This window comes from Lithobates pipiens, unplaced genomic scaffold, assembly GCF_037356315.1.
Source record: "Lithobates pipiens isolate NorthernLeopardFrog02 unplaced genomic scaffold, aLitPip1_a1.2 Scaffold_8, whole genome shotgun sequence".
Classification (NCBI taxonomy): Eukaryota; Metazoa; Chordata; class Amphibia; order Anura; family Ranidae; genus Lithobates; species Lithobates pipiens.
The window spans coordinates 304,845,138-304,868,430 of record NW_027507903.1 but is presented as its reverse complement, the minus strand read 5'-3'; the positions used below and the strand labels follow the sequence as shown (position 1 = coordinate 304,868,430).

At 46.3% G+C, this 23,293-nt stretch overlaps 1 protein-coding gene across 12 annotated transcripts in view; it reads right to left on the bottom strand.

Annotated features, from left to right (window-relative positions):
* The window catches only part of LOC143960856 (uncharacterized), a 243,733-nt gene that overhangs the window by 95,031 nt on the left and 125,409 nt on the right, over positions 1–23,293 (bottom strand). For 7 of the 12 annotated variants that reach the window (XM_077469808.1, XM_077469803.1, XM_077469805.1 and 4 more), the window contains one exon: positions 22,037–22,087. The exons of the other annotated variants lie outside the window; for them this stretch is intronic. In XM_077469808.1, the coding sequence (XP_077325934.1) occupies positions 22,037–22,087 (51 nt within the window). The remainder of the gene's footprint in view (positions 1–22,036; positions 22,088–23,293) is intronic. 12 annotated transcript variants of the gene reach the window in all.

The following is a 23,293-nucleotide window of genomic DNA, read 5'->3' as shown; positions in this document are numbered from 1 at the left end:
CATCGGACATTTTTGACACATTTTTGGGACCATTGTCATTTATACAGTAATCACTGCTATATAAATGCAGTGATTCCTGTGTAAATGACACTGGCAGTGAAAGGGTTAACCAGTGGGTGGCAGTGTAGGGGTTAAGTGTTCCTAGGGGAGTGTTACTAACTGTGGGGGGGTTGGGCTTTCATTTAGTGTACACTGATCTCTGCTCCAATCACATGGAGCAGAGATCAGCGTCACTAGTTGCTAGGCAGAATAGACAAATGTTGTTTACACAGCATTTGCTCTATTCGGCCGCTCCGTGAGACGATCGCGGGGATGCCCGCGGCGATCGAGTCCGCGGGTCCCGCGACCGGACTCACGGGGTCCCGACCAGCGCGGGAGCGCGCCGCCGGCTGCGCGCTCCCGATGGCAGGGCGGCATCGAATATTGGACGTACCTGTACGCCAATATGCCTGCCCGTGCCATTCTGTCGACGTACATCGTCGTGCGCTGGTCGGGAAGTGGTTAAGGACTGGTATAGGTCCACAATATATAGGGTTGAGGTGCACTACTGCTGACTGCTGCCCTATTCTACAGCAGTCCTTTATAAGTATAGGGACTGAGGTACAGTCTGCTAATCACAACCTACTAGTTCCACAAAGATCCTTATAAGGACTGGTAAGGTATAGTGTACTACAGTATATAGGGTTGAGTGAGGAACAGCCTGCTAATCACAACCTACTAGTTCCACAAAGGTCCTTCTAAGGACTGGTAAGGTATAGCGTACTACAGTATATAGGGTTGAGTGAGGTACATTCTGCTAATCCTTAAGGACTGGTATAGGTCCACAATATATAGGGTTGGGGTGCACTACTGCTGACTGCTACCCTATTCTGCAGCAGTCCTTTATCAGTATAGGGATTGAGGTACAGTCTGCTAATCACAACCTACTAGTTCCACAAAGGTCCTTATAAGGACTGGTAAGGTATAGTGTACTACAGTATATAGGGTTGAGTGAGGTACAGTCTGCTAATCACAAGCTACTAGTTCCACAAAGGTCCTTCTAAGGACTGGTAAGGTATAGTGTACTACAGTATATAGGGTTGAGTGAGGTACAGTCTGCTAATCACAACCTACTAGTTCCACAAAGGTCCTTAAGGACTGGTATAGGTGTACTATTTGGTGTGCAGTATATAGTTGTGTAATACACGTATAAAATACTTGCACATATAGAAAGCATAGTATAGTGCGTTTGCACTGTGCAGCATTGTGACTGCTGAGCGGTTCTGCAGCGATACTACAAAGAGTGACAAACGCAATCCAAAAAAAAAGTTTTGTAACTGGTGTGATAGACCAGTGGCCCCCAAAAACAACAGATTGAAGCGGGGTGTTATATACCTTCTTCCACATACATACTGCACTTCTGCCGAGAGTTTTGTCACAGGGTCATTTAAAAAATGACAGGCAGAGGAAGAGGCAGGCCCTTCCGCAGGGGTGGTAAGGGTAGGACAGGAGCAACAAGCTTGAGCCAAAGTGGGAAATTGCAGAAGGTGCTTGTGATTACGTCAAAGGAAGCACCAGAATTGGTTGAGTGGCTCACTCAGCCTTACTCTTCTGCACCCTCCTCATCCTCTCGATCTGTACCCTCTTCTTCACTCTCTGCTAGGTGCACCCCCAAAGACACTACCACCAACAACACCACCACCACCACATACCTTCCACTTGAGTCACAGGAATTATTTTCCGATCCATATCAAGACATTTCTGATGTGCAGCCACTCTTGGCATTGGATCAGGAAGAGGAGGTAGCAAGAACCGCCACTCAGCAGTCTGACGACAGTACCCAGATCAGCCCAAGGAGGAGGTTGGTCCCCGGTGTTGCTGCCTACTCCGAGATCTCTACTTATAGCGGTGGGGAAGGTGACGTCGATGATGACGTGTCTAGTGATGTCGCGTGGGTGCCCACAAGAGAGGAAGAGGAGGGGAGTTCAGAGGGAGATATGGACCAGCAGATAGGGAGGAGAAGCAGGAATAACTTACATTGCACAGGAGGGACAAAGCAGACTGATAATGTATCAGGAGCGAATCATCGACCATGTACGGTCACATCTGGCGCTCCCAGGACGCCGGCACATGGCTCCGCAGTGTGGGCTTTTTTTAACGTGTCCGCTGCTGACAAAAGTGTTGCCATCTGCAATCTTTGCAGTCAATGCATTAGTCGCGGTAAGCCCAACATTCACCTAGGGACGACCGCCTTAAGAAGGCACATGAGCTGCCATTACCGAGCCCAGTGGGAGCAACGGAACACACAAAGCCACACTCCAGGCTCTCACCGTCCAGCCCCGTCTTCTACTTCTCCTTCTCCTCTCTCCTCACAATTGTCCTTCACTCCACCTTCCATCACGCCAAGCTCACGTTTTTCTGCAAAAAGGCAGGCTTCCGTGGGCCTAAGGTTCAAGCGTAAAAAAATGATGATGCCGGATAACCCTCTTGCCCAACGGTTGACGGCTGGCTTGTCAGAACTGATAGCCCGCCAACTACTGCCATATAAACTGGTGGACTCGGAGGCCTTTCGAAAATTTGTGGCCATTGGAACACCACAATGGAAGGTCCCAGGAAGGAAGTATTTCTCACAGAAGGGCATCCCAGAGCTATATGGCCATGTTTAGCGGCAAGTCAATGTATCTCTGGCACACAGTGTCAGTGCCAAGATACCTCTGACCACAGACACGTGGTCTAGCAAACATGGGCAGGGAAGGTATATCACTTTTACTGCCCACTGGGTGAACCTTCTGACAGCCGTCAAGCATGTAACCCGTGGCACCCGTGTAGATTTGGTTTTACCATCACGGATTGCATGCAGGCCTGGCTCTTCTTCTCCTCCTCCTCCTACTCCATCCTCCTCCCTCTCCTCCTCAGCTGACTCCTCCTTTTCCGCTGCTAGCGTCTCTTCCGCTGCACCGCCCAAGCTCCCCAGAACCCATTCGACATGCCAGGTGAGACGTTGCCATGCCATGCTGCATCTGTTGTGCCTGGAAGCCAAGAGCCACACTGGCCCGGCACTCCTTTCAGCTTTGCGTTCACAAGCAGATCAGTGGCTAACACCTCTCAATTTGACAGCTGATAAAGTGGTGTGTGACAACGGTGCCAATCTGCTTAGCGCATTGAAACAGGGCAAAATCACGCATGTGCCATGCATGGCACACGTCTTAAACTTGTTCGTGCAGCGATTCGTTGTCAAATACCCTGGGGTCCAGGACATCTTGCGGCAGGCAAGGAAAATCTCGGCCCATTTCAGAAGATCTTACACGGCCATGGCTCGCCTTGCTGACATTCAGCGGCGACACAATCTTCCGGTCAGACGTCTTATTTGCGATTGCCCGACGCGATGGAACTCAACCTTCTATATGCTTGATAGGCTGCTCCAGCAGAAACGTGCAGTTAACGTCTACCTGTATGAACTCTGCGGCAGAACAGGTTCTGGGGAGCTGGGGTTTTTTTCACCGCGCCAGTGGTTGCTCATGCGTGACGCATGCAGACTTCTGCGGCCATTTGAGGAGATCACCAAACTGGTCAGTCGCAACCATGGCGCCATCAGTGACATGGTACCTTATGCCTTCTTTATGGAGCGTGCATTGCGTCGTGTCATTGATCAAGCTGTGGAGGAGCAGGAGCGGGAAGATGAGGAAGTCGCAATGCTGGATGAATTCCCGGGGGGGGGGGGGGGCTACTCTATCAGAGACAAGTGAACAACAGGAGTCTGAAGAGGAGTCAGAGGAGGATGGTGCCGGGGCGGATGAGGAGGAGAATGAAGAGCATGCTTTAAACCTTTCTGGGATCCCTGTTGTTGTGCATGGATGGGGAAAGGAGAATGAAAAGGACGACATTATCCTGGATGATGAGCAGGAGCAGGCCACCACACCGCTTTCACTTTAGTGCAAATGGGGGCCTTCATGCTCCAGTGTTTTAATAGGGATCCCCGTATAAAAAGCATAAGGGTCAAGGACCAGTACTGGGTGGCAACGTACTTAGACCCCCGGTACAAACACAAAATGGTGGAAAAGTTACCGCCGTCACAGAGGGATGGCAGAATGGAGCACTTCCAGGCCTTGCTTCGAGAAATGCTGCATTCTGCTTTTGCGTGTGCTGGCAGAGGAGCAATTCCCACTCCCAGAGAAGGAGTTGCGGGTACCAATCCAACAGCGCTTGCAAGAAGAGGCCGGTTTGAAGATGTGTTGGTGACTTCTGATATGAGGTCATTCTTTCAGCCGACCCATCGACAGGTGTCATCCGGATCCAGCAACAGGGAACGCCTAGACCGTCAGGTGTCCGACTACATCGGGTTAACGGCTGATGTGGACGCTCTGAGGAGTGATGAACCCCTGAACTACTGGGTGGGCAGGCTTGACCTCTGGCCAGAGCTTGCCCAATTTGCAATGGAACTGTTGGCTTGCCCCTAGTCCAGTGTCCTGTCCGAAAGGACGTTCAGCGCAGCAGGGGGGATCGTGACCGATAAGCGTACTCGCCTAGCTCACGACAGTGTTAACTACCTCACATTTCTAAAAATGAATGAGGCATGGATCTCGGAGGAATTCAACACATGTGACCAGTAGACCATGTATATGTCTATAAACAATTTTTTTAATCGAGCACACAGACCTTCTTTCTTCATTTGGCTCACTTCCTTGTCCAAAAAAAGCACACCGTACTATATGCCCGTACCCTCCTGTTGAGCGGTGTCATATTTCTCCTGGGGCTGCTTATTATGAGGGGCTCCCACCATCCCTGTGCTGTGCTGACTTCCTCCTGGGGCTGCTTATTATGAGGAGCTCCCACCATCCCTGTGCTGTGCTGACTTCCTCCTGGGGCTGTACCTCTGCTGTGCATATTATGAGGGGCTCCCACCATCCCTGTGCTATGCTCATTATGAGGGGCTCCCACCATCCCTGTGCTATGCTCATTATGAGGGGCTCCCACCATCCCTGTGCTGTGCTGACTTCCTCCTGGGGCTGCTTATTATGAGGGGCTCCCACCATCCCTATGCTATGCTGACATCCTCCTGGGGCTGCTTATTATGAGGGGCTCTCACCATCCCTGTGCTGTGCTGACTTCCTCCTGGGGCTGTACCTCTGCTGTGCATATTATGAGGGGCTCCCACACATCCCTGTGCTATGCTCATTATGAGGGGCTCCCACCATCCCTGTGCTATGCTCATTATGAGGGGCTCCCACCATCCCTGTGCTATGCTCATTATGAGGGGCTCCCACCATCCCTGTGCTGTGCTGACTTCCCCCTGGGGGTGCTTATTATGAGGGGCTCCCACCATCCCTGTGCTATGCTCATTATGATGGGCTCCCACCATCCCTGTGCTATGCTCATTATGAGGGGCTCCCACCATCCCTGTGCTATGCTCATTATGAGGGGCTCCCACATCCCTGTGCTATGCTGACATCCTCCTGGGGCTGCTTATTATGAGGGGCTCCCACCATCCCCGTGCTGTGCTGACTTTCTCCTGGGGCTGTACCTCTGCTGTGCATATTATGAGGGGCTCCCACCATCCCTGTGCTATGCTCATTATGAGGGGCTCCCACCATCCCTGTCCTATGCTGACTTCCTCCTGGGGCTGCTTATTATGAGGGGCTCCCACCATCCCTGTGCTATGCTGACTTACTCCTGGGGCTGTACCTCTGCTGTGCATATTATGAGGGGCTCCCACCATCCCTGTGCTATGCTCATTATGAGGGGCTCCCACCATCCCTGTGCTATGCTGACTTCCTCCTGGGGCTGCTTACGGTGCAGGTGTCAGTGCTGTATATCACGGTGCTGGTGTCAGTGCTGTATTTCACGGTGCTGGTGTCAGTGCTTTATGTCACGCTGCTGATGTCAGTGCTCTCTATCACGGTGCTGGTGTGAGATCACTCTATCACGGTGCAGGTGTCAGTGCTGTATGTCACGCTGCTGATGTCAGTGCTCTCTATCACGGTGCTGGTGTCAGATCACTCTATCACGGTGCAGGTGTCAGTGCTCTATATCACGGTGCTGGTGATCATCTCCTGCACCCTCTTCTTTGCCTACCCTGACCTTCCCTCTCCTCCATTGCCTTCATGCGCTCCACAGTCCTGAATTGTCACAATTTCACATATAAAAAAAGAATGCTTGTAGTTGTCGATCCCAGATTCACCTCATACATGTGTTATGTCATTGGCCATGTGGTGGGGCTATGTGTGCACAGCTAGTAATTATTTTGTAGCTGCAAATTTGACCTGTAGGTTTGTAAAGTTCGCCTCCCATTGAAGTCAATGGGGCCCGCCGCGAACGTTATAGTTCACGAACTATCAGCCGCGTTCTTGGTTTGCGTTCGCGAAACGTCCTGTCGGAAGTTCGTCCATCACTACTAGAGAATACAATGGTGGTCGTTACAACTTTTTATATCGCATGGTGTTTGCGCAGCAATTTTTCGAACTTCTTTTTTTTGGAAAAAAAAAGTTTTGTGCTTTAAAAAAAACAAAACAGTAAAGTTAGCCCAATGTTTTTGCATAATGTGAAAGATGAACTTACGCCGAGTAAATAGATACTTAACATGTTACCCTTCAAAATTGCACACGCTTGTGGAATGGTGCCAAATGTCGCTACTTAAAAATTCCCATAGGCGACGCTTTACATTTTTTTACTGGTTACATGTTTTGAGTTATAGAGAAGAAAATTATTGCTCTCGCTCTAACGTTCGCAGCGATACCTCACATATGTGGTCGGGACTTACGTATGCGTTCGTATGCGTTTGCGTCTGCATGTGAGCACATGGGGACAGGTTCCCTTTAAAAAAAAATTGTTTTTGTTATTGTTCATTTTACTTTATTTATTTTAGTTTGACACTTTTCCCCCAGAAATAAATTATTTGATCACTTTTATTCCTATTACAAGGAATGTAAACATCCCTTGTAATAGGAATATGGCATGACAGGTCCTCTTTACAGTGAGATATGGGGTCAGTAAGACCCCACATCTCACCTCTAGGCTGGGAAGCCTGAAAAAAAAAAGATTCTGGCTTTGATCGTATTGGCGAGTCGGTAGAAGCACCGGAGGGCGATGGGGGGGATGTCCCCTCTCGCCTCCTGTAAGAACTACCAAGCAGCAGAACAGCCTATATGATCATTCTTATGGTGTGGGGAATCGCCGGCTGAAAAAGCTGATATCTGAATGATGCCTGTAGCTACAGTCATCATTCAGATATCCCCGCACAAAGTCAAGGACATCATATGATGGCCGGTGGGCGGGAAGTGGTTAAAATGCATTTTTTTAACACAAAGTTGTCCATTTATACAATATTTCTAACACATAGCATGTACATACCAAAATGACACCCCAAAATAGATTCTCCTACTCCTCCTGAGTACGGTGATAACAAGTGTGTGAGACATCCCCAGCCTGGCCACATAGAGAGGCTGAGTACAGCCAAGCATGGCCGAGTACGGCTGGGTATTGCTGGGCATCACAGAGTATGGCTGAGCATGGCCGAGTATGGCTGGGTATTGCAGAGTATCACCGGGTATGGCTGGGTATTGCAGAGTATCACCGGGTATGGCTGGGTATTGCAGGGTATCACCAACTATGGTTGGGTATTGCAGGGTATCACCGAGTATGGCTGGGTATTGCAGAGTATGGCTGGGTATTGCATGGTATCACCGAGTATGGCTGGCTGGGTATTGCAGAGTATGGCTGGGTATTGCAGGGTATCACCGAGTATGGCTGGGTATCACCGAGTATGGCTGGGTAATGCTGGGTATGGCAATTTATGGCAGAGTATTGGCAGGGAATTGAGGGGTTAATTGTCGGTGAGCAGCGCTGTGGGCACTGCAGATCCAGCCCACAGCACTGCTGACACCGATCTCTCCCCTCCCACTGTACAGATCGGTACAGAGAGGGGAGGGAGGAACCAGCATCATAACATGATGCCGGTTTATTTACAAGTGATCGCTCCGTCATTTTATGGAGCGATCACATGGTAAACAGCCGCGATGCCGCGATGAGCGGCCGTTTACCATGATCCGTGATGCACCGGGTCCACGCCCAGGGGGCGCGCAAGAGCGGAATTCTTGGAGGACGTCATATGATGGCCTTCCAGAGTTAAGCAACCGCCCTGTAGCCATCATTCGGCTATGGGCTGGTTGTTAAGTGCTTAAACAGCGATCAGAGATAAAAATAGCCACTGATTACTGTATAAATAAATCCACTGGCAGGGAAGGGGTTAACACTAAGGGGTGATCAAGGGGTTAACTGTGTTCCCTAGGTGTGTTTATAACTGTGGGGGATGTGACTGACTGGGGGAGGAGACATATTATTGTTCCTACTTAGTAGGAACATAGGATCTGCCTCTACTCCCCTGACAGAACTGGGATTCCTGTGTTTACACACAGATACCCATTCTCGTTCTGTCAGGAGTGATCGCAGGTGCCCCGGTGGACATAGCGCCCACCGGTCACGTGCATTGGCTCCGGGGACATGCTGCGAGCGCACGTGTGTGCCTGCTTTGGTGTCTTAAAGAGCCGATGTATAGCTACAGCAATCTGCACAGCCGTGCCAACCTGCTGCAGTATAACTGTGGCAGTTGGTTGGCAAGCAGTTAAGCGGTTAATGCAGTATATTTCAGTGCGTTAGTGCATGTTTAACAAAGTATATTTTTATGTGCTACTGCACATTTAACTCAGTATATTTATGTCGTTAGTGCATGTTTAATGCAGTATATTTCAGAGCGTTACTGCACATTTAATACAGTCAATTTTAGTGTGTTGCGTGCCGTTTAACACAGTATATTTCAGTGCATTAGTGCAGCTTGATTCAGATGTTGGTTCTGAAGTTGAGGAAGGCAGGAACATGAGCCTACTGAGAGGAGAGAACACTAGTACACTAATTGGCAGTCACTATTGCGACTTGGGTGCTGGATAGAGCAGAAGAGAATAGTGAGGATGAGGCAAAACCCCAACAAGGCAGCCTGGAAGAGTACAAACCCTATTTAATCACATTATGGAGCTGTTATCTTCCGGCCCACTTCCCACAGCTCAGCTGTCTGGGCTTTTTTTAGCACATGTGCAGCTGATCGCACTGTTGCAAACTTTATCTCAAGCACATCAAGCATGGCAAAAGCACCGGCCATTTGGGTACCACATGCTTGACAAGGCATTTAACCTCCCACCACTCAGCCCGTTGGCAAGAGCACCTGAAAGCCACACAAAAGGGACACAATTCTGTTCCTCCTCCTTACTCACTTCAGTCTACCCCAGCTATACCTCATGACCTCTCAGCAGCCTCCACTGACAGGGACGATAGTATAGCACAGGGTGTCCCAGGTCCTTGCAGCATATCTGCCAGTAGCACACCACCAGCTGTAGACTATACCCGGAAAATTTCTCTGCCCCATCTTCTGCAGTGAAAAAAAAATACAGTCACTGCCATATGTCCAGTGTCTAAATGCAAGCTTGTCAAAGCAGCTGGCTCAACAACTTCTGCCTTTTTTCCATCTAATGGATTCTGTCCCCTTCTGTGAATTTGCAGAATGTGCTGTACCACAATGGCAGATTCCCAATCACTATTTATTTATATTCAAGCTCTGTAGCATCACATGGAAGACAATGTTGTGGCATGATTGGGCAAGGCAGTCAGCCGCCAACTCCACATTACTGCTGACATGTGGTCCAGCAAGCATGGTCAGGGATGATATATTTTGTTCACAGCTCACTAGATATCTCTGCTTGTAACTCAGAAGGATGCAGGACAGGGCTCAGTGCTGCAGCTTTTTGTGCCGCCACATCTTCATACAGCTAGTGGTGATAATGCAAGATTTGTCAGCTCTTCTCCCTCCTTCTCCTCCACGCCCTCCTCTGCTCAATTGGCCTATGAACCACAAGTACCCCCTAATCGTTCAAGGGGCTATTCAATGAGTTAGGCTAAAAGATGCCATGCAGTGCTTCAGCTGGCATGTCTAGAAAACAGGAACCACACTGGAGAAGAGATTCTTACAGCTTTGCAGGGGCAGGCACAGACGTGGTTCAAGCCACGCCAGCTGGAGCCAGTAATGGTGGTGTGCAAACCTCCTGTCCACCTTTAGACCCGGAATGTTGACACGTGTGTCCGGTGACGCTCGTGGCGCTAATGGAGTATTTAAACTGCCTTACTTCCTTGGATCGGTGCTGCCTGGTCTACAGTGTTACCTGAGATTCCTGATTATCATTTGCCTGTACCTGCTCCAGTTGAACCTTCTAGTCCATCTGCCTGCACCTGCCTGAGCTCCAGTTTCCAGTCTGACAGCTGTTCCTGGGTCCAATCCAGTTCCTGCTTCAGTTCCGGTCCAGCTCCTCTACCAGTAACATTGCCAGGCACTTGTGCAACTCTGCACTCCTGCGCCTCCTGTTTTCTCTATCAGGGGCCTCGAGTCAGAGGTGTATGAGAGGCCTCCCTCTGCACACCAGACTCTACCATCAGGTACATGACAGATCTGCTAAAGAAGGCCAGAACTGTATGTAGCCATTTTAGGCACAGCCAGTGCTCGGTTGGCTGAAATCCAGCAGGAACTCCACCTGCCCATAAACCGCCTGATTTGTGACATGCCCACCAGGTGGAACTCAACTTTGGCAATGCTGCAGAAGCTGCACATTGAGCAGAGGGCCATCAATGAGTACCTGTGTGAACATGGCACTTCAACACGCTCAGGCCGGCTAGGCTTTTTTTTTCCAATGGCTGCCAATAAAGGATGCAAGAACTGTACTGTCACCATTTGAGGAGGCCACAAGAATGGTGAGCCATGACAAGGCATGCATCAGTGACACAATCCCTGTTGTATCCCTGCTGGAGTAGACTCTGTGTGGCATTATGGACAGGGCACTAGAAGCAGAGCAGCGGGAGGAAGAGGAGGACTTCCTTTCCTCTCAATGCCTGCTTTATGCTGACACCATTCTTCCTACACCACAGAACACACAAGTGGAGAGGAAGGGTGAGGAGGATTCTGGCAGTATTGGAGGCATTGGAACAGAGGAAGACTTATGTCAAACCTTAGGAGATGGTTTTTCTTCCCCAGAACCCTTGAGAGTAGTACGTGGCTGGGGGGAGGCAGTTCTAGATACTGTAATCCTCAGTGACCAGGAGGAGTCGGCTTCTCATGCCTCCAAAAACTTGTGGTGCATGGGCTCCCTCATGCTTCAGAGCCTGAGAAAGAACCCAAGAGTAGGTGGCATCAAGGAGAAGGATCACTATTGATTGGGGAAAGTCTCAGAACTTACCCCATCCCCACAGAGGGAGCAGAAGATGAAATATCTTGAGGACACCATAAAGAGGAGTTTATCTAACACTTTTTCCTGACTCTGGTAGGTTACAATGTCGTGGAAAACATAGTTTTGAGGCTTCTGTTGGTCAAGAAAGGAGCAGTGCAAAAGGGGGCCGCTTAAGTGGTACATTCAACAATTATTTTTAGTCCTCGGCGGCGCCCAGGGCTGTCAGCTACCACATCCCATCAGCAGCGTCTGCATCATATGGTGGACGAGTATCTAGGGGCGAAAACAGAGATGGAGAGCTTTCCAGTTGATGATTGGTCATGAGAATAGACCACTGGCTAGATCTTGCCCAGTATGCAATTAAGCTGCTGGACTGCCCTGCATTCAGCGTGCTTTCTGAATAGGTATTCAGTGCTGTTGGAGGTTTTGTTAATGATATTAGAGCGTGTTTGTCAACAGACTGGCTGACAATTATCAAAATGAATCGGTCCTGGATTACCAGCAGCTATGAAGCCCCTGATGTCGATGTCTCTGATTAAGTGTTTTTGGGATGTGGAATCTTTACAAAACTTCAAGGCTGCCTTGCGTTGTGGAAGTTGATTGGAAGACATTTTTTAGTGTAGGTTTCATGGGCACAATTAACACCCAAAGACCAATTTTTCCGCACCTGTTATACAGGTGCATATCATTAAAATTTTTGACAGCAAGGCCAATTCTTGCTTTCATCAAGAATACCTCTATAGGATTACGGTGTGAAGGCACCACAGACACTAAAAGACCAATTTTTCTGCACTTGTTCTAATTTTTTATAGCAATGCTTTCATCGAGAGTACCTCTATAGGGTTGTGCAGTAAGAGCGAGCGAAGTGGAGGGTGAGACTTATAGGTTAATTCCAGGTCTGCCGAGACCACATTACATCGTGTTACCACTGCAAGCTCCCCACTTTGTAACGTTTACTTTGAAATGCCTTTGTTTGTTGTAAATGAGATTTCGTGTGATGTTTTAATAAATAGTTTTACGCTACTTCACTATTGGAAGCACTTTTTTATCTTTACATGTGGAGTTATCTAATGAACACCTTTGGAGTTGTTTGATACTCTTAGGGAGTTATTAAGTGAAAAATGGCGGGCATGAGAGTGCAAGGCGTGTTCTATTGGTGAGTGCATTTCTTAAGGGAGCGATGGCACTAAACGCATATGGTGTGGTGGACGATTGCTTCAAGTTACTTCAAGATTATCTGTTCACTTTGAAGTACAATCACTTGGAAGTTTTAATTAATCATTCACGGACTTGAGTTTGGATTTGTTCCAAATGTTATGGACATTATTATTGATCACTTTTTTCACGGGGTGATTGTTTAGATTTGTTAATTTAATTGTGAATATTAGTGCTACTATTTTATTCATTTGAAATCACACATTTAATGGTATTGTATTGCCGGCAATTTAAATGTCATTTTGTGCATTTGTGTTTTTTAGTAATTTTTGCTGCAGCATGTTCTGTATATGCTACAAATGTGCCCTATATTTAAATTATTTTTTCATTTTTATTGTTTCACTTAAAGTGGAAACCCCAAATAATGAAAATGAAAAATGTCTTTAAATATAGTGACGGGGGGGGGGGGTTTCCCCTTAGTCTGCCTGCAAAGTAAAAAAAAAAAGAGTCAAAACACATTTAAATTGAGTCGCGGTTCTAATTGCTGGCCAGGTTATTTAAAAAATAAATAAAGAGGGGAGGAGCCAGCGGTCAGAGCGGATGGTGGCATGAGTGAGGAGCTCTGCCACAGTGGCTAACATATCGCGGCCCACAGCCAGCACACGGAGGCACAAATAGCCCACACTGAGAGCAGAGACTGAGGGGCACACAGCGACCACCATGCACAAAAGCAAGGCATGAGCGGTAATCCATCACCATTCTCGAGTGAGTCTCAGCTAAATGACCATCCACACCAACCTTCCCCCTTTAGCAGCCCAGTCAAGCAAAAGAGGAGGCTTTAGGAAGAAGGGGAAGCCCGGGAGGGTGCAGGGACTGAAGGGGAAAACATGCAGGAATCCTCTAAATATAGTCAGCACCTTGACACATTCCCCACCACAGGGCAACCCATTATAGATACAACGATGAAGGAAATGCTGCAAACACTGCGGGGGGCCCCCCAATATGTTATGGCAGCATTTATGCAATCCACACAGAGAGAAATAAAATCTGTCAGCACCAGGGTTGAATATGTGGAGCAGAAAATGGAGGAATTCACACTGGCACAAAACGAGCTACTAGATGCTCGCTTTGATGTGGAAGAGGAAATCAGAGCCATGCGTTATAAGATGGTGGATATTGAAGACAGGGCCCGCAGGAAAAACTTTAAATTCAGAGGGATCCCTGAATCGATCAAGCCAGCTGACCTTTCTGCTTATTTGCAAAAGCTCATGCTAACAACGCTAGCATCCCTGGGGAGGGTTGATATAATAATTGATAGGGCTCACATACTGCTTAAACCATAATTCTTGCCTGACCAGGTCCCCAGGGACGTCATAGCAAGGGTCCACTTCTACAATGTTAAGGAACAGTTAATGCACTCCTAGACCCGTCTGCTGGCATCGAAATCTCCACGCTGATTTGTCTCAAGCCACGCTGGCAGTGTGGCACAATCTGGTCCCTATCACCAAAATCTTGTGCAACCACAAAATTCTATACAAATGGGGCTTCCCAGCCAAACTACTGGTGGACATTCACAAAATTTCACATTCGATAAATTCACTCGAGAAGGGCCTGGAATGCCTCAAGAAATGGCACCTAATAGCTGAGAACGGTGACCCTGTACCCAATGAGCCCCCCCTGGACAGACTCACTAATTCTCACCTTAACCGGCAGGGTAAATGATTTACTCATATTACCAGCCCTGTAGAATTATCCACAGGCTCACCACATTTTTCACAGCCACTGAACCCTCGGTCTCTTCTAGTCCAATAACATGCCTTGGCTGCGGATCACCTATCAACCGCTGTTCGGCTGATCTAAAAAACTGCATTGGACTTGAAACGTGATATACTATGTGCACAGGAGATGCATTTCTCTAGCCTCAAACTCACGATTTTGATTGCTATTCGAGACACTCTAACATTTTCTTTATTGTAGAACCACGTTGATGCACAAGGTTGCTTCATCACTCTGGTTGCAGAAATAGACCGGGTCATCCACACTTTGCTCAACTTATATGCTCTTAATGTAAAAGCTATGAAATGTATTTGTAAAGTCTTTAAGTTAGCTAAAACAATGCAAAGATGTAATCTAATTGTACGTGGAGATTTTAATATGATCCTGAATGGGGAGCTGGACGACTCCTCGGTGGGTCACGGGTAAAGGCCAACCTTAGGCTTTCTATGTCATGAGGAAAGGCTCTTTGATCCGTGGTGGTGCCTGAATTTTTATTTTTTTTTGTCCTTACAGACATGTATACTCTACACCAAGTCAGATATGCTAATATCCACAACATCACATGGTTGGACAATGCACCTGTGACCGTTGATGTGAATACGAACAAAATATCCCACAAACCACTGTGGCGCAATAACATTTTCCTCCTATCGCACCCCAAGATCAGGGACGAGGTAGAAGGAAAACTCAAAGAATACTTCAAATTCAATGACAATGGAGAATGCTCCCCCATGACAATGTGGTGTGCACATAAAGTGTTCGCCAGAGGTACCCTCCTCCAAATAGCATCCAGAGAAAGGAAAAAAATTGCACATCGCATATCACAGCTCTATGAATTTATTGCCGACCTAGAAACCCAGCACAAAAATCCTAATACCACTTCCACTCTAATACTAGATCGCCTTACTTCCTGCCATGAGGAATTGCGGCAGGAACTTAGGGCAGACTGTGGCCCATTCTTTAAACGCATGAAACTGTCATTCTACTCACAAAACAACAAGACAAGTAGACTCTTAGCTTCCCAACTCAAAAAAAGACAAGTACGCTCTAATCTTACCCATATAAAACATCACCAAATCAACACTATGGGGGTTATTTACAAAAGGCAAATCCACTTTGCACTGCAAGTGCACTTGGAAGTGCAGTCGCTCTAAATCTATACCCTGGATTACTATACTGACTCTAATATACTCTGCTAGCGTTTCTGTAATGAGTGAAAAAATAATTGGGATGGGGGCAGCCTTGGCAAGTTCCACTAGACAAAGCAAAGGAGTCAGAGAGTAGGCTGGAGGTATAAACATGGGCTGTGGGGTTTGAGTAAAGGGACATAATTGCAGAATGAAACATTCCAGAAAAGCCACATTTGTGCAGGGTTTTGGATAGGTATCCCCAGTGGACTCTATCAAAGGCCTTTTCTGAATCCAGTGCCAGGAAAGTGCTAGGTCTCTGAGAGATCTCTGCGTATCTCAGAATTTCAGCATTCTCCTGGTCATATCTGGTGCCTGTCTGCCCTTTACAAAGCCCACTTGGTCAAGGCCAATGAGAGAAGGGGTGACCTCCATTAATTGGTTTGCTAAGATTTTAGCGTATATTTTTAGATCAGAATTTAACAGGGAAATAGGTCTAAAGTTCTGGGGGGATGAGGGGTCTATACCTGGCTTTGGTAGTGTGACTATTACAGCCTGGAGCATTTACTTTGGGAAGGAGCCTACAGATGCTGCCCTGTTAAAAATGTCTACTAGTTTGGGAGCTAATATAGATAGGAATATTTGTATTTGTTTTTGTAATTTGTAATTGTAATATTCAGTGGAAAAAACATCCGTTCCAGGTGACTTATGCACGAGAAGGGAATTTATGACAGATTCGACCTCTCTAATGGTGATGTTCAGTTTTTGTGTCCGGCTATCTACTGAAGGGAGCCGAATGCCCTACAAAAATAAATTTAACTTCTGTCGGTTGGTGGGTGTGCAGGTCCTTGTTCAGATTATAGAGGGATTCATACTAATCCTTGAAAGTATTGTCTATGTCTTTAGGGTTATGGAACAGTGGGAAAGCCAGGTGACAGATGATGGCTCATGGTTGTTAAGGACTCGGGTGGCTGCTTAACAACCAGCTATTTCTTCACAAAGAATTTGAATTGGTTTTTCGACCGATTCGAAATTCTAATCATTCTGAATAGTTAGAATTTGAGTGGAGTTGCTCTTAATCCAAGGGGTAGATCTCAAATGAGTGGAAGCTCTGCTGATTTTATCATCTAATCATGTGCAAGCTAAAATGCTGTTTTTTTTTTTTCTTGCATGTCCCCCTCGGATCTACAGAGACTGCACTTCCAAGTGCACTTTTTAGTGCACTTTCAAGTGCACTTGCAGTGCAAAGTAGATTTTCCTTTAGTAAATAACCCCCATGACACTTCCCAGCCCACCAAACATCAAATCCAATTGCTCCTTCACACATTGTCCTTGCCATCCCTTAATGATACACAATTAGAATCCCTGTCCAGTCCTTTTGCTATCAAGGAAATCTCTAAAGTTATCCACGGTCTCCTTACCTCTAAAGCCCTTGCTGAATTCACTATTGAATACTATTGAAATTTTGCAGGTATCTTGTCTTCCCATTTAGTCACCATATACAGTATCTCACAAAAGTGAGTACACCTCTCACACTTTTGTAAATATTTTATTATACCTTTTCACGTGACAACACTGAAGAAATAACACTTTGCTATAATGTAAAGTAGTGAGTGTACAGCTTGTATAACAGTGTAAATTTTCTGTCCCCTCAAAATAACTCAACACACAGCCATTAATGTCTAAACCTCTGGCAACAAAAGTGAGTATACCCCTAAGCGAAAATGTTCAAATTGGGCACAAAGTGTCAATATTTTGTGTGGCCACCATTATTTTCCAGCACTGCCTAAACCCTCTTGGGCATGGACTTTACCAGAGATTCACGGGTTGTCACTGGAGTCCTTTTCCAGTTCTCCATGATGATATCACGGAGCTGATGGATGATAGAGACCTTGCACTCCTCCACCTTCCATTTGAGGATGCCCCACAGATGCTCAATAGGGTTTAGGTCTGGAGACATGCTTGGCCAGTCCATCACCTTTACCCTCAGCTTCTTTAGCAAGGCAGTGGGCATGGAAGTGTGTTTGGGGTTGTTATCATGTTGGAATACTGCCCTGCGGCCCAGTCTCTGCTTCAGTATGTCACAGTACATGGTGGCATTCATGGTTCAATGAACTGTAGCTCCCCAGTGCTGTCAGCACTCATGGGGCAGCACTCATGCAGCCCCAGACCTTGACACTCCCACTACCTAGCTTGACTGTAGGCAAGACATACTCGTCTTTGTACTCCTCACCTGGTTGCCGCCACACACACTTGATACCATCGGAACCAAGTAAGTTTATCTTAGTCTCATCAGACCACAGGACATGGTTCCAGTAATCCATGTCCTTAGTCTGCTTGTCTTCAGAAAACTGTTTGCGGCTTTCTTGTGCATCATCTTTAGAAGAGGCTTCCTTATGGGACGACAGCCATGCAGACCAATTGAATGTAATGTGCAGCGTATGGTCTGAGTCATGACAGGCTGACCCCCCACCCGTTCAACCTCTGCAGCAATGCTGGCAGCACCCATATGTCTATTTTCCAAAGGTAACCTCTGGATATGATGCTGAGCACGTGCACTTAACTTCTTTGGTTGACCATGGAGAGGCCTGTTCTGAGTGGAACCTGTCCTATTAAACCACTGTATGGTCTTAGCCACTGTGCTGCAGCTCAGTTTCAGGGTCTTGGCAATCTTCTTATAGCCTAAGCCATCTTTATGTAGAGCAGCAATTCTTTTTTTCAGATCCTCAGAGAGTTCTATGCCATGGGGTACCATGTTAAATTTCCAGTGACCATTATGAGATAGTGAGAGCGATAACACCAAATTTAACACACCTGCTCCCCATTCACACCTTATAACACTAACGAGTCACATGGCACCGTGGAGGGACATATTAACTTAGGGGTGTACTCACTTTTGTTGCCAGCGGTTTAGACATTAATAGCTGCATGTTGAGTTATTTTAAGGGGAAGGCATATTTACACTGTTTTACAAGCTGCACACTCTCTACATTACATTGTAGCAAAGTGTCATTTCTTCAGGTTGTCACATACAAAGATATAATAAAATATTTACAAAAATGTGAGGGGTGTACTCACTTTTGTGAGATACTGTATAATGAAGCATTACACTCTAGTAAATTTCTCAAAGAAATGCTCCATACCGTAGAAACTACTATTTCAAAATCAGAAAAAGATAACTTTCTTCCATTCAGTTGTAGATCCATCTCCCTTCTAAATTCTGACCTCAAAATCTACGCTAAGGCCCTGGCCTTTCGTTTACTGGATACACTCTCTTCCCTAGTCCACCTGGACCGGGTGGGATTAATTAAGAATCGTCAAGCCCCTGATGCTACTAGGAGGATTCTTCACTTACTCAGACATACAGAAATCTACAAGACCCCTGCAGTTTTCTTAGCCCTAGATGCTGAAAAGGCGTTTGCCCGGGTGCACTGGGGGTTCCTACAGGTGGTTTTTAAGAAATTCAGATTTTGCGGTTCAATTTTATCTGCCATTATGGCTTTCTATTTCTGTCCTTCTGCTAGAATTTATTCGTCCGGCACCTTGTCCTCTGAATTTCTTATTACAAACTGAACCAGACAGGGTTGCCTGCTATCACTGCTTATATTTGCATTAGTCATGGAGCCTCTTGCGCGCAATGTCAGATTGTCCTCTAAAATTTCTGGTATACAATTGGTCCCACAAATTGGCTTTTTGCTGATGACGTTATTTTAATTCTCACTGATTCTCTCCACTCACTATCTGTCGTTCAACATGTCATTTCTATGTTTGGCCCTATATCCTACTATAAAATGAAATAAAGCAAATCTTTAATTTTAGGCCTCAACATCTCTCCTTTACTATAAAACACCATACTATCACACCTTGGCAACCACCCATTTAAACTACCTTCTTCATCAGAAAGGCTTTTGGCTCCTTTCAATCAAGTTCAATTACATTTTCTATCATTTTTGAATAAACTCCCTAAAGAACTAGACCTGAATATTTTAAAATTCTCCAATGTAGGATAGCTGCTTTTAAAATTCCATTCTCCCCAAACTATTATACAGTGGTGTGAAAAAGTGTTTGCCCCCTTCCTCATTTCCTGTTCCTTTGCATGTTTGTCACACTTAAGTGTTTCGGAACATCAAACCAATTTAAACAATAGTCAAGGACAACACAAGTAAACACAAAATGCAATTTGTAAATGAAGGTGTTTATTATTAAAGGTGAAAAAAAATCCAAACCATCATGGCCCTGTGTGAAAAAGTGATTGCCCCCTTGTTAAAACATACTATAACTGTGGTTGTCCACACCTGAGTTCAATTTCTCTAGCCACACCTAGGCCTGATTATTGCCACACCTGTTCACAATCAAGGCATCACTTAAATAGGAGCTGCTTGACACAGTAAGGTCCACCAGAAGATCCTTAAAAGCTACACATCATGCCGAGACCCAGACAAATTCAGGAACAATTGAGAAAGAAAGTAATTGAGATCTATCAGTCTGGAAAGGGTTATAAAGCCATTTCCAAAGCTTTGGGAATCCAGCGAACCACAGTGAGAGCCATTATCCACAAATGGCGAAGACATGGAACAGTGGTGAACCTTCCCAGGAGTGGCCGGCCGCCCAAAATTACCCCAAGAGCGCAGCGACGACTCATCCAAGAGGTCACAAAAGACCCCACAACAACGTCCAAGGAACTGCAGGCCTCACTTGCCTCAGTTAAGGTCAGCGTTCATGCCTCCACCATCAGGAAAAGACTGGGCAAAAATGGCCTGCATGGCAGAGTTCCAAGGAGAAAACCACTGCTGAGCAAAAAGAACATCAAAGCTCGTCTCAATTTCTCCACAACACATCTTGATGATCCCCAAGACTTTTGGGACAACATTCTGTGGACCGATGAGACAAAAGTGGAACTCTTTGGAAGGTGTGTGTCCAAGTATATCTGGCGTAGAAGGAACACTGCATTTCATAAAAAGAACATTATACCAACAGTAAAATATGGTGGTGGTAGTGTGATGGTCTGGGGCTGTTTTGCTGCTTCAGGACCTGGAAGACTTGCCGTGATAAAAGGAACTATGAATTCTGCTGTCTACCAAGAGATCCTGAAGGAGAATGTCCGACCATCTGTTCGTGTACTCAAGCTGAAACGAACTTGGGTTCTGCAGCAGGACAATGATCCTAAACACACCAACAAGTCCACCACCGAATGGCTGAAGAAAAACAAAATGAAGACTTTGGAGTGGCCTAGCCAAAGTCCTGACCTGAATCCTATTGAGATGTTGTGGTATGACCTTAAAAAGGCCGTTCATGCTCGAAAACCCTTTAATGTAACTGAATTAGGACAATTCTACAAAGATGAGTGGGCCAAAATTCCTCCAGGACGCTGTAAAAGCCTCATTGCACGTTATCGCAAACGCTTAGTTGCAGTTGTTGCTGCTAAGGGTGGCCGAACCAGTTATTAGGTTTAGGGGGCAATCACGTTTTCACACAGGGCCATGATGGTTTGGATTTTTTTTCACCTTTAATAATAAACACCTTAATTTACAAATTGCATTTTGTGTTTACTTGTGTTGTCCTTGACTATTGTTTAAATTGGTTTGATGTTCCGAAACACTTAAGTGTGACAAACATGCAAAGGAACAGGAAATGAGGAAGCGGGCTTTTTCACACCAGTGTATGTGTTCCAAATGATTCCTATCCCTATCCCCAGACAATATTTTATTAAACTTCCCTTCTTGTCTGCTTCATTTGAAAAGGGAAAAAATGCTGATGCGCTTTCCCTATTTTAGTTGGTGGCTTATCGCTACCCAATCTCTATTATTATTATCTAGCCTCGCTCCTAGATCAGATTTGATATTGGTGGCATCCTGACCCCCACAAAGGGGGGGGGGGGTGAAGTTATAAGCTTTATCGACTAACAATACTAACACCACTCTGTTGGCTTCCCTTTGGAAGTAACCTCTTCCTCTCTCATTATATCCAGCTATTCAATCCACTATTGATGCAATACAGACTCTTTCTCCTCTCGTGTCCATAGACTGATCTGACATTAAGTTTTTGGTCTCACTACAATACTTGTAAAATTACATTCCTCATCTTAATCTTAGCTCATGGGATCAAGCAGGTATATGTTATACAGGGCTGGTGCAAGGATTTGTGAATGCACGGGTGAACGTACATTATGGGGACCCCCCGTCGTCCTGCTACCACCATCCCCTCTCCTCCACAATACAACCCCCACCCCACTGTCTACAGCTTCACTGGGACCTCCCTAATGTTGCATTTATAATGTGATGGGGCGCAGTACGAAGGACGCTATATTGAAAATGTAAGCTGTGCTGAACTGGCATTAAACGGCAGTGTGTAATGAGGGAGTGGAGTTACGCATTCTCCACTTCCCCTCACTGGCTATGGGGCATGCTGGCAAGTGAGGCAAACTAAAACTTCCACACTGCTTCCAGTAGGAGAGAAGGCACAGCTATAGGGAATGCATACCTTTCAAATTTTGAACTTCAGAATGAGAAACGCTTGAAGGATGAAGTGACTGCAGCCTGCGTATCTTAAGAGGCATTGTTAAACAAAAGGCTTCCTTGTACCTATAAAATATGCTGTGATTGCTATGCCACAAGCAAGAGTCTCATGAACACATATAAACCCCAGCACAATCATAAAAAAAAGTGAATGAAAAGCTTCCATTGAACATGGTTTTTCATTCACTTAAAATATACAAAAAGCTAACACTTTATCTGAGCCTACCTTAAAGACGACCTTCATTAAAAGAGTCATGGACTGCTTAACGATCAGCAACTGTTAAGACAATGAACACTTTGGTGAGAAGTTTGTAATGTACAGTATTGTGTATATAATGCAGGAGCATGTAAGGCAGAGCACAGGAGGTGGGCATGTGCAATGCATAGGGTGCTGCAGTCATTATAAAGTTTAGGATACATACCACAGGCTGCAGGGGTCCAGGGTGTGTAATACAATGTGTTCAAGGATCAGGAGTACATAACACACAGAAGGTTGTAGTCAATGCCACATTTAGGAATACATGACATACAGAGTGCAGGGGACATGAGTATGTGCACAGAATGCACTGGATAGAAGTGTGTAACACACAATGTATCAGTAAGGTGAGTGCAAAATTTCCTCTCCAAAACTTTACCCTTTCAGCAAAAATCCCCACCCCTTCCCCTCCAAAAAAGAACCATCACTAATTTGTAAGCTTTCCCCCTCCCAGTACAAATCCTCTCTTTTCCTCCCAGAACAAATCCCCCCCAAACACAAATCTTCTTCCCCTTTTCTTGGCACAAGTCCTCCTCCACCCTCCCCAAATCTCCGGCCCCAGAACATTCTCCTCTTCTTCCCCATCCTAGCACTTATCCCCACACCCCTCAATCCCCCCTCCCAAAACAAATCCTGTTGCCCTACCAGAAAAATATTCCTTTCACCTAATACTGTCTCAAAATAAACCCCCCATTCCAGTACAAACCCAATTTCTGCTTTCCAAATCCCCTCGGCACAAATCCTCTCCCCCCCCCCCAATCCCCCTTCCCAGCACAACAAATGCCCCAAAATGTTTTCTCTCAGCAACCCCCCCCATTCTAGCATAATATGCCCCCCAATCTTCCTTCTAGCACATATCTTCCTCCCAGTGTAAATCTTCATCCCAGCACAAATACATCACCTCCAAATCCCCTACCAACACAAATCCTCTCCCCACTTCTAGCACAAAATCTTCTACCTGCTCTTCAAATCCCCCCAGAATAAGTCCCCCCCCCCCCAATCCCCGTTCCCAGCAAATATCCTCTTCCCACTTTGAGCACAGATCCTCTCCCCCAAGTCCTCCATTCCAGCACCCCCACTAACCTGGGTCAAATCATCTACCCCCTATCCTTTCCAGCACATATCCTCTTTCCCCCAAATCCCCCTCTCCAGCACAAGTCTGCTCTACAGTTCTGTTGTAAATCCTCCCACCAAAATCCCCCTTCCCAGTACAACCCCCCCAATACA